At 45.5% G+C, this 12485-nt stretch overlaps 1 protein-coding gene across 1 annotated transcript in view; it reads left to right on the top strand.

The window, feature by feature from the left end:
• Window positions 1-12240, top strand: part of LOC126100897 (CARD- and ANK-domain containing inflammasome adapter protein-like) — a 37257-nt gene extending 25017 nt beyond the window's left edge. Inside the window, exons 3-4 of the mRNA XM_049911563.1 lie at window positions 743-818; window positions 11711-12240. Coding sequence (XP_049767520.1) covers window positions 743-818; window positions 11711-12200 — 566 coding nt within the window. The 3' untranslated portion in view covers window positions 12201-12240. The remainder of the gene's footprint in view (window positions 1-742; window positions 819-11710) is intronic.
• Window positions 12241-12485: the final 245 nt, after the last annotated feature.

The following is a 12485-nucleotide window of genomic DNA, read 5'->3' as shown; positions in this document are numbered from 1 at the left end:
AGGTCGTCACATAAGCAGAGTACAGTGCAGTGATCTTTGCCTCTGGATTTTGCAATGAGAATTCCAAAGCCGCTGTTCATGAATACGAATGATGATCTTACTCAATTTGTGGGATTGGATTAAGAATGAGGTTTACACCGGTACGTGCGAAGTGGACACAAAGGAGAAACACCTTGCTCATATTTTACATGCTTGTGCTCAAGTAGAGGACTGTATGAATGAGCTCAAAGCAGCTGTATATAAGGTCTGAAAAACGCGTTGGAACTGATGGTAGACTTTTTGAACGTCTTTTGTGAGAAAATGTACATGATTAAACGAAACATCAAATGGCTCTGAGCACTATGCGACTTAACTTCTAAGGTCATCAGTCGGCTAGAACTTAGAACTAGTTAAACCTAACTAACCTAAGGACATCACACACATCCATGCCCGATGCAGGATTCGAACCTGCGACCGTAGCGGTCGCGCGGTTCCAGACTGTAGCGCCTTTAACCGCTTGGCCACCACGGCCGGCAAACGAAACATCAAATCACAATGTTTCATTTACTATCCCCTGCAATTTGTCCTGTTGTCATTATTTGCAATAGTTTCTTCGGAAACTATTAGGAATATGTTCATATGACGTTCTTTGTTCAGAATCACTGATACTATTACCCCACAAAGCATGTATCTTTCCTCCTGATTCACCCTGTATAAGGTACTGCGTAAGGGCAAAGGGCTGCTCAGTGACTCCATGTTTCAGAATCTTCCACGGTGGAACGAGGTCAGGAAGCCAACGAGACCACAGCTGTGCTCCTGCAGACGCCGTCAGAAACCAGGTAAGTGCGAGATAAGTGATTCGTCTGTGTTGCCTGGCTCTGCGTGTGCATATATCCAAGGCAACAATGTTTGCTACTTTCCTTACATGTTTCTGTGCTGTAAGGCACTCACGATGCTTTCATTGACTTCTAATAAGAGATTCACTGAACCTCTAAATTAAACTCTGTTTCCTAGCAGGGAACGTAGGTAGAAAATGACTTGTTAGAGCTTACTTAGAAGTCTTATCTCCACGATTTTCAGTTCGACCACACTGCGAGCCATCTAATTATCTCTGTATGTCTATCTTTTTAGCGATTGTTGCGGGACTCGGCTGTTCGGTAGAGGATGTCAAATTAAACATCTTTCAGCCGTAAAAAAAGGGTTCAAATGGCTCTGAGAACTATGGGACTTAACATCTGAAGTCGTCAGTCCCCTAGAACGTAGAAAAACTTAAACCTAACTAAGGACATCACACACATCTATGCCCGAGGGAGGATTCGAACGTGCGACAGTAGCAGTCGCGCGGTTCCGGACTGAAGTGCCTAGAATCGCTCGGTCACAGCTGCCGGCTTTTCAGCCGTTATTTTTCAACCTCATTTTATAGGGCAACCCGTTCTAGCATTTTACTACCCCATCTTCAGGCCCCTGACAGACGTGTAGGAATAATGTACCTCAGTTGTGATCAAAACAGGAGTCGGCAATACTGGTGTTAGTGGATATTTGTTACAATTACCACTTCAACACTCACCTGCCGAGTCGATAATATTGCTGTCCCCTGTTTTGATCACAACTGAGATAGATTATTCCTACACGTCTGTCAGGGGCCTGAAAATGGCGTAGTAAAACGCTAAAACTGGTTGCCCAATGAAATTTGACACCTGAAAGGTTTTTCATTTGACATCCTCGATCTAATTACGTTCATTTACTGAGCAACTCGCAGTAGGCGTTTACTGGACACTCGGAACGTGTGGACGGCAACCGCGGCCCTCTCGGGCGTGCTGCGTCCAGGCTGCATTGCCGAGAGCGGCGGCGCTGCTCGGCCACGTTGCCTCTGGGGTGGGTCAGCGACCCAGCCAGTTGGGCCTGGAGACAGCAGCGCGTTCCGTCACACCGGGCTCCGGACTGACCAGGTACAGAACGGGCTCGCCAGTACTCGTGCAAAAAGCGAGCTAGCTAATGTGCTTACCGCCCTTTCTGGGAACTCAGCATTCGGCGCCGTCGAACTTCGGACCTCCGTCTAGGCAGCACGCACCACACACCACGTCGTCGAGCATGTGAGGGCCGAGCTGAGCTGCGCCCCGTGCAGACGTGAGGAGCTGAGCAGCTACACAAGACAAAAGCCTGCGCCTACTGGAAAGTCTCCCAAAAAGTCTGTCGACTGCCAGTACAGTCCAGATAGGAAAGGTGCCAGTGTGGCGTTTCTATCAGCAGGTGTGTGTACGTATGTTTGAATCACTCTCTCTGCTCACGTATAGCCAGTTCTTAACGTTCAAGACAGTATTAAACTCTTTAGCTCAAGTGAAACTACCCTGTACTTTGAACTTTTCGTTATACACATACTGCTCCATATAGTGTTCCTATCACTAAACTTTCAGTCATTTCGAAGGTGAAATTCAGTGAATCTTCTGCTCTGGTGCAACATAATAGTACATAATGTTAATATGTAAGACAACAAACTATACCGGAGAATGACTGACTGCTACAACAATATTATTGAGGCCGACGCTGCCGTCCCAATGGTCTGTGGTGGCCAGGCATTTGCCAGCCCTGGCTGTGACTGTTCTCCCCCCAGTGCTTCCAGATACTGCCCGATATCGCAACATTTTTATTCGACAACGTGTTTAAATACGAAGTAACTCCTAATTGCGACTTCGTCCAGTGGTCTAGCAATACATTTTCCTATCTTCGTTATTACTGAGGGTAGCTAAACTAATATACTAACAGTCTACATAGGTGAGCCATTACTGCTGATTAGCCCACTGGTGAGTCATTATTGTTACGAGACGCTCTATTGTCGCTGGCAGTTTGCCTTCTGCTACTTGTGTGCGGGTGACCCCCGAGCGCGACTGCCCTCAGCGAGCCGCTGCCCGCCGCCCACCCGCCCACGCCGGCCACCGCAGACCACGGCCGCCCCCGCGTCGCAGCCGCCCCCGCGTCGCAGCTGCTTGCTCCACTCTCTCTCTTGACGATGCTGCCATCTCTCTCCTGCAGTGAGTTACATCACTACAAGGCCGTGTTCACCACATGTATAGCACGACTTGCAGCGGCGTTAATGAAGTATTACAGTAAAATATGGAATGTCGCTTTAGTGAATGATTTCAGTAAAGGAGAGCTTATAGCCGTCCGGATAAGTCGTTCCTCCTATAAATGTTGACGATAAGTGATTCTGTACATCCCTCTCCGCGTTCGTAGTGTGAATTATCTTCAAATCAGGACACAAATCCGTCACACCTATACTGCAAAGATCCTAAGAAACTAAATTCTTACCCAGAGGTAGTGAACGTATTTGTGTGCTGGAGGCAATTTCTGTTTTCAGTGATGGTTCTCTATCTTCCAAATTGTTTCTAGACGGAAAGAATCTCGGAATGAGTTTGATGCATTGCAGCTGCAAAAAGCCTTGATAATATACCCGGTGATCAAAAAGTCAGTATAAATTTGAAAACCGAGTAAATCACAGAATAATGTAGATAGAGAGGTACAAATTGATACACATCCTTGGAATGACATGGGGTTTTATTAGAACCAAATAATTACACAAGTTCAAAAAATGTCCGACAGATGACGCTTCATCTGATCAGAATAGCAATAATTAGCATAACAAAGTAATACAAAGCAAAGATGATGTTCTTTACAGGAAATGCTCAATATGTCCACCATCATTCCTTTAGAATAGCTGTAGTCGAGGAATAATATTGTGAATAGCACTGTAAAGCATGTCCGGAGTTATATTGAGGCATTGACGTCGGATGTCGTCTTTCAGAATCCCAAGAGATGTCGGTCGATCACGATACACTTGCGACTTCAGGTAACCCCAAAGCCAATAATCACACGTACTGAGGTCTGTGGACCTGTGAGGCCAAGCATGACGAAAGTGGCGGCTGAGCACACGATCATCGCCAAACGACGCGCGCAAGAGATCTTTCACGCGTCTAGCAATATGGGGTGGAGCGCCATCGTGCATAAACATCGTACGTTCCAGCAGGTGTTTATCATCCAGGCTGGGGATGATGCGATTCTGTAACATATCGGCGTACCTCTCACCCGTCACGGTAGCAGTTACGAAATCAGAATCACGCATTTCCTCGAAGAAAAAAGGCCCGATGACGCTAGATGTGGTAAATCCAACACATCCAACACATTTACGTCGTGCAATGGAGTTTCCACGACAGTTCTAGGATTTTCGGTAGCCCAAATTCTGCAGTTGTGGGCGTCGACAGCCCACGGAGCGTGGAATGAGTTTCGTCGGTCCACAATAAGTTACTCAACCAATCGTCATCTTCCGCCATCTTTTGAAACGCCCACGCCGTAAATGGCCTCCGCTTCACTAAATCGCAAAGTAACAGTTCATGATGCCGATGGATTTTGTACGGATAGCATCGGAGGATACACCTTAGTGCAAACCAAACAGTAGTGTATGCAATGCCGGTGCGACGTGCGACTGCAAGAGCGCAGACTTCCCCGTTCATCGACGAACCCCCTACAGTGTCCATTTCTTTCTGAACTGTTTCAGCAGCATTACGCCTTGGGCTCGGCCGGCCACTACGGGGTCTATCGTCTAAACAACCTGTGATTTCGATCTTCGAAATCATTCTCGCCACAGCTGCATTTGTCAACGGACCTTTACCCGTTAGAATCCCCTTCCTATGGGATTGGATCGTAACGCTGAACGCTGAACGCTAACATTCCCCATTCTGTAAATACAGCTTCACTAAAAGCGCCTTTTCATGTAACGTCAACATGCTGCGACTGCTGGCGCATCTGATTCTCTCTCTCATTACAGCTCCTTTTACACACGATTGTCATGCGCAGTCACTGACGTTTTGCTCTCCAGCGCCATCTGTCGGGCATTTTGTGAACTTTGTTTTTTTTTTTCTTGGTTCTAATAAACCCCATGACATTGCAAGCATGTGTGTCAATTTTTACCTCTCTATCTACATTATTCTGTGGTTTATTAATTTTTCAAATTTATACTGACCTTTTGATCACCCGGTATATATAAATAATTGTGAATCTAAGTCTATAGCGATCATCAAAAGGAAAAGATCAAGGAATAATAAGCAGGAAGCGATAAACCAAATAATATGCCAAAGGAGGGTGAGGTGAAGGGCAGAACTTAACCTTGGAGCTAGTATGCGTGGAGACTGCGGTTCCTGAGGAGTCAGCCACTGAGCTCTTCTCAAAATCTGTTTTAACTTTAAGGCCAACAGTACACGCAATGGTACGTGAGCAATCCAGGAAGAGGCATACATGAGTAAAACATTCCTTTCTAGTAGAAAACTATACATAAATACTGTTAATTCTAGACAACACTTAAAATTAAGGCTGTTTTCTTAGAAAATAGAAACAGTTTCGATTAAACATTTATGTACATCGAAGTAGTCTCAAGCAAAATGAGAATAATTACTATTTTCCCAAAAATGATTTAAGTCCAATAATTCCAGAGAACAGTTTGAATTATATCTACACATAGACATTGTAAATTATGGTCGTTAAATTTTTTCCTTATCCCCAAACGGCCATGGACATATGAGCCTGTTATGCATTACCCCGTAGTACTAATCCATGGCGCACCAAACGTTCAGTCAGCCTACACACAGTGAATGGCGCCTTTTTGTTCTAACCTGTTGCAGCTGCCACTGCCTCAGCACACTGTGCAAGTTATTTCAGGAAACGGCAAAATCGCACACAGCACTGTAACAAACAGAGAAATTCGATTAGTTTCAGCATAAATTACGTCGCACGATTGCCACAAGATGGCTTCAATGAAAGACAACCGTACACAGCTGTGTTAAAAATACAGGGTTATTACAAATGATTGAAGCGATTTCACAGCTCTACAATAACTTTATTATTTGAGATATTTTCACAATGCTTTGCACACACATACAAAAACTCAAAAAGTTTTTTTAGACATTCACAAATGTTCGATATGTGCCCCTTTAGTGATTCGGCAGACATCAAGCCGATAATCAAGTTCCTCCTACACTCGGCGCAGCAGGTCCCCATCAGTGAGTTCGAAAGCATCGTTGATGCGAGCTCGCAGTTCTGGCACGTTTCTTGGTAGAGGAGGTTTAAACACAGAATCTTTCACATAACCCCACAGAAAGAAATCGCATGGAGTTAAGTCGGGAGAGCGTGGAGGCCATGACATGCATTGCTGATCATGATCTCCACCACGACCGATCCATCGGTTTTCCAATCTCCTGTTTAAGAAATGCCGAACATCATGATGGAAGTGCGGTGGAGCACCATCCTGTTGAAAGATGAAGTCGGCGCTGTCGGTCTCCAGTTGTGGCATGAGCCAATTTTTCGCGGGCTACGCGTGAAACTTGCCCGCACGCGTTCAACCGTTTCTTCGCTCACTACAGGCCGACCCGTTGATTTCCCCTTACAGAGGCATCCAGAAGCTTTAAACTGCGCATACCATCGCCGAATGGAGTTAGCAGTTGGTGGATCTTTGTTGAACTTCATCCTGAAGTGTCGTTGCACTGTTATGACTGACTGATGTGAGTGCATTTCAAGCACGACATACGCTTTCTCGGCTCCTGTCGCCATTTTGTCTCACTGCGCTCTCGAGTGCTCTGACGGCAGAAACCTGAAGTGCGGCTTCAGCCGAACAAACATTTATGAGTTCTTTTACGTATCTGTAGTGTGTCGTGACCATATGTCAATGAATGGAGATACAGTGAATATATGAAATCGCTTCAATCATTTGTAATAGCCCTGTATATCTTCAAAATTTCAGCAGTTAAGTCGAGTGTGGGACAACTGGGCACACACTTGCCTTCACGCTCGCCCCCACTGCCTAAAGCGAACCTGTAAGTCTCAAGCACAGCGAGATTACGGTTAGCTGTACAAAGATCGAGGAACTCGATTATAAAGTTCGAGAATGCTCACTGTAGTTCCACAGGCGAGGCGTAACCGAAGCCAAACCGCAGGCTGCATCACGACTCGGGAGCGGGCCCAGCTGCAGGGCCACGAACCCGGCACCGACACGCGGACTGCCTGCGCTGCGCCGCTGCGGGCGCGAGCGCGACGCGACGCGACGCGTGCCGCCAGCACGGCCCTGCAGGGCGCGCGCTCCCTTCTCCGTCTCTAGGTTACCAGATACGGCGCCTCTGTCTCTCTTACTGCCTTTGCAGCCACACGGAAAACGAAGCACCGCGAACAGACCAGACAAGGAACCCCTTGAGTGTGAGGTCACAAAAGACCAACGATGTTTACAGCATTCGACATCCACCGAGCAACCACAATAGTACCTGGCAATGGCAGCAGGATGCCGGACTGGAGGCGTGCAACGGTGAGCACAGCACGAGGCCACGGAACGCAGCCGAACTGCTTAGCCGGCGACTAACTCACAACAGTGCTCAGTGCTAGTGCTGCTGATACCAAGCAAACCAAAGGCAACGACAAATACCCGTAAAGAAAACATTGTGTTATATCTACAACAACAATTGTCGAAGTTTTTCGTCAGAAAGGAACCGAAGGAATTTCGCAGAGTGAGAAAGAAGTGGCACATGAAATATTAGCGTTTCTGCAAGATGAGTCAGTGGAATGTGGTGTCGTATACGCTCGACTGGGTGGTCAACGTACATGAGGACTACAATGATGACAATATGTGCTTCACAGGTGAAACTGGTACTGAAACAGATGTCGAGCCGTGTATTTCATCATCCTTGCTGGACAGGAAGCCACAAATCACGCCCACAGTGAAGCTTAGTAAAGGAATATTGTTGTCCAAGGAGCGGGTGCTAAACATTATTACGTACATGGAAGATTAAACGCAGCATAGTAAAAAAACGATTATGAACAGATTCCGATTAAGCTTGCATCAATATGATCGTGTAGTGTATAAGAAGAAATACAGATATTCAAGGGGGCACAAGGAGCCGTGTTACAAAACCTGGTGGTTGCGTGTTTCGAGATGCTCGATAAAATTTGCAGGATGTGCATTATAGTGGCCTACCACCTTACGCACATCAACCTGCGCACGACATAAATTACAGTGCTTTCAAGGGGAGCAGTGGATGGTAGCATAATTTCAATGAGTGCTATAGAATTGGAAGACGTAAGATAACGAAATTTCCAACGATGCGTCAGCTTGACGATGCGCAGCAAACTGCGGAATCGGCCCGAAAATTTGTAGATGAGATAAACATACTTATCCCATTGTTCAGTAAAGAATTTGTTTTCAACGCCGACGAATCGGGATTTGAAGGGGAAATGCATATGAGAAGACTACGGAAATTAGAGGTACCAAGAGAGTTGTGTCTACATCAACTGACATCACTGCCTTAACACAATTGTATACGATTTTGCCGACTGTTAATCTAGATGGTAAATTGGTTGGAAAATTATTTACTATGCTGCCAGAAGTTGAAGGTGTTCTGCCTTCTACGCCTCTTTCTCGTGTGCCTCGTCTTGAAAGGGCAGTAGGGAACATTTACACCACAGCAAGCAAGATTGAGAAAATGGGCATAAGCGCATCAAAATTATGGCATGAGCACTGCTTTTCGCCAATAGCTGGTAAAAATAACTTGCTTTTGCTTGAGGTCAGTAATCTCACATGTCGAAACATACTGCCAAACAAAAATTATGTGCATGCATCAGACAAGTTGTGGACTGTGTGTTAAGAAACTATGAGAATCTTAAATATTTTTTCTTTAACTGGCTTTTTGGATACTTCCATATGTAGTGACCACTTAAAATTTGAACGATATTGAGACTTCAAGGCCAATTTCTTGCCTATCACAAACAGTCGCCTTAACCAGTTGGCTACTTCACCACATGCCCTGACCTCGCTCAAACTTCCTAGGGTCGTCCTAAGTCCACAGCCTGGGCACACCCCTCCAAGTTGATGCCACAGCTTGCCCCAGTAACCACACTCATGGAAAACAGAATCTCTTCCTGCTATAGGTAACACTATAGAATACCGAGCCTTTCAACAGGCAAACACACTGGTCACCCATGATTGTCCTAAGAGAATACAGCGTTCTGGTAACTCGGCTATCCAGAGGGGTTCTTGCAGTGGAATTCATGGTGAAGTAATTAAAGTGCCTACTCCAAAAACGTACGGAAACAATGAGAGTACGTGGTAGGCTAAATGTCGTACAACATCAGTGATCCTAAGCAGTTTGCATCAGGTTACAGCGACGGTCAAGCGTGTGTATGTCAACGAGCCCAGTTGCTCCATACTAAACTCACCAATTCTACAGCTTAGGATTCAATCTGTAGACATCACTCTGACAGGTGCCAGTACTCTCTGCTTTTTAAAAACTGTGTTGGAACATTGCTGGTGTTCCATGTCAGACTGTAGGCTACATTTCAACCGTTGTGTACCCAAGAGGCAATCACGGGTGCGCCACTTCCTCCAGGCCACACCCAGAAAAGCACAGTGGGGGGTAAACCAACTTGTTGGATCAAAACTACTTGAAACAGTTTCAGAACACTAAGACCCATTTTGAATATACGAAATGTGTGATTTTTCAGTCGAAAGAGCGACGTTAGCTCCTCTCTCTCTCTCTCTCTCTCTCTCTCTCTCTCTCTCTCTCTCTATATATATATATATATATATATATATATATATATATATATATGGAGGAAGAAAGTGAGTACTTGATCAGTTGATCGAAGTGGATTTACAAGTTGAAGTTGTAAAATCTCACTTAGCTGAATAATGCAATAAATTTCTTCTTAATAGTGTTTAGGTTATAAAGTAGTTCTGATATTGTCTGTTAGTGACAGAGGCTGTCACATGCAAATGACGTCGTGTAGTTCTCAGTGTGCACATCAGTGGTGTGGAGCCTATAATTTTTTCAGGAAATCTGTAATTTCTTGGAACAGTATTTCGAATGGTAATTCAGATAAGTTCGTGAGACATTAATTTATCCCCATTGACTTGAAAGTTTTGTTGTTGCCTTCAGACATATCACAGCAACAATTTAGGTTAAAATTATGTATGTGTGTGTGTGTGTGTGTGTGTGTGTGTGTGTGTGTGTGTGTGTGTGTGTGTGTGTTTGTGTGAGTGATTGCATGTCTGCATGTTGGTTGTCATACAATAACGTTTATTCTAACAAGTGTCCATGTGGGCATGTGACAATAATTGTATTCATGCATAGAGGTGTGGCTACACAGTTACTGTCATTGCCATGTTTGAAATATTTTGATTAAATGACTTTCTGGTAATAAGATGCTTTGTCCAACAAGACTGTATCTATATATTTGCAAATAAATGGATTCAATTATTAGTACTGCCATGGCAGAAAATTTTGTGTGATTATCTGTAGATGTGACTACTTTCTGTATTATGTTTGTAAGCATTAGAAGGGATTGCTTCACACAGAAAACTAGTGTTGACTGCAGGATGCGTTTCCTTCAATGGACGTCAATGACTGCTTAATAACAGCTTCCTGAGCAACAAGGAATTCAGTGTCAAGAATCAATGTGATAAAATGTCATCAGTCGATTTCTTGAAGGATGGAATATGCGAACTTGTAATGAAGAGTGGATGGTGACTTACAGAGGACAATACAGGGTTATTACAAATGATTGAAGCGATTTCACAGCTCTACAATAACTTTATTATTTGAGATATTTTCACAATGCTTTGCACACACATACAAAAACTCAAAAAGTTTTTTTAAGCATTCACAAATGTTCGATATGTGCCCCTTTAGTGATTCGGCAGACATCAAGCCGATAATCAAGTTCCTCCCACACTCGGCGCAGCATGTCCCCATCAATGAGTTCGAAAGCATCGTTGATGCGAGCTCGCAGTTCTGGCACGTTTCTTGGTAGAGGAGGCTTAAACACTGAATCTTTCACATAACCCCACAGAAAGAAATCGCATGGGGGATTAAGTCGGGAGAGCGTGGAGGCCATGACATGAATTGCTGATCATGATCTCCACCACGACCGATCCATCGGTTTTCCAATCTCCTGTTTAAGAAATGCCGAACATCATGATGGAAGTGCGGTGGAGCACCATCCTGTTGAAAGATGAAGTCGGCGCTGTCGGTCTCCAGTTGTGGCATGAGCCAATTTTCCGCGGGCTACGCGTGAAACTTGCCCGCACGCGTTCAACCGTTTCTTCGCTCACTGCAGGCCGACCCGTTGATTTCCCCTTACAGAGGCATCCATAAGCTTTAAACTGCGCATACCATCGCCGAATGGAGTTAGCAGTTGGTGGATCTTTGTTGAACTTCGTCCTGAAGCGTCGTTGCACTGTTATGACTGACTGATGTGAGTGCATTTCAAGCACGACATACGCTTTCTCGGCTCCTGTCGCCATTTTGTCTCACTGCGCTCTCGAGCGCTCTGACGCAGAAACCTGAAGTGCGGCTTCAGGAGAACAAAACTTTATGAGTTTTTCTACGTATCTGTAGTGTGTCGTGACCATATGTCAATGAATGGAGCTACAGTGAATTTATGAAATCGCTTCAGTCATTTGTAATAGCCCTGTACTTCTGTACATCTGTACCATAATACAAACAGACGTTCTCATTTTACTGTATCGTAGAAAGGAGATTATTGCAGATTCGCTATTTGTCACCGGGCAACATTCTTTTTCTTTTAACGTTAGTCACGGTGTGGCTTTTGTGGTAAAACTCATAATGAGGTGTGTGTGTGTGTGTGTGTGTGTGTGTGTGTGTGTGTTTGGAGGAAAGTGTAATTATCCTGCTGTTTTGTGCAGGAACCTTTCTCAAGAGGAGAAGAACAGAAGACTGGTCCAGGCGGCTAAGGACGGGGCAGTTGGGGACCTGCAGGCGCTTCTCGCGTCGGGGGCGGATGTGAGGGCGAGGGACAGCGACTTGGAGTGGACTGCTTTGCACTGGGCAGCATTCTGGGGACATGTGGAGGTTGTGAGGAGCCTGGTTGGGGCCGGGGCGGAGGTAGACGCAAGGAACGACTACGAGGCTACCCCTCTGCACTTCGCTGCAGGAAGTGATCGCGTAGCCGTGGTTCGGGTGCTGACGGCGTCTTCTGCCGACCCCAACGCTAAGGACGACGAAGAGCAGACGCCGCTGCACTGGGCGGCGGAGCGTGGCTACGTAGACACGGTGAGGGCACTGCTGGAGGCTGGGGCCGACAAGGATGCCAGGGACGTCCGCGGGAGCAGCCCACTGGACCTCGCCAGGGCGAACGGCCACCAGCAGCTGGTAGACGTCCTGAGGTCTAGCTAGAACGTCTGTGGAGAAAGAGAAATAAAGCTTTCTACGTGAATTTTTCAGATAATTTATTCTGCAACCACTTTGCTTACCCACCATTGAATAGAATGTAGAACAACTTCAGTAACATTACAACAATAGCAACATACACAGATATCTACAAACTAGACTTGGCCACTGTTTCTATGTTTCGATACAGTGTATCGATACCTGGAACTGTTTCAGTGTTTCGGAACGGCTATGGTTCACTATTTCGAAACAGTGGTGTTTCATTCCGCCCTTGTCTCGGATCTCGAGCCA

This window comes from Schistocerca cancellata, chromosome 9, assembly GCF_023864275.1.
Source record: "Schistocerca cancellata isolate TAMUIC-IGC-003103 chromosome 9, iqSchCanc2.1, whole genome shotgun sequence".
In the NCBI taxonomy this organism is placed as follows: domain Eukaryota; kingdom Metazoa; phylum Arthropoda; class Insecta; order Orthoptera; family Acrididae; genus Schistocerca; species Schistocerca cancellata.
This window is presented reverse-complemented; position numbering and strand designations above follow the sequence as displayed.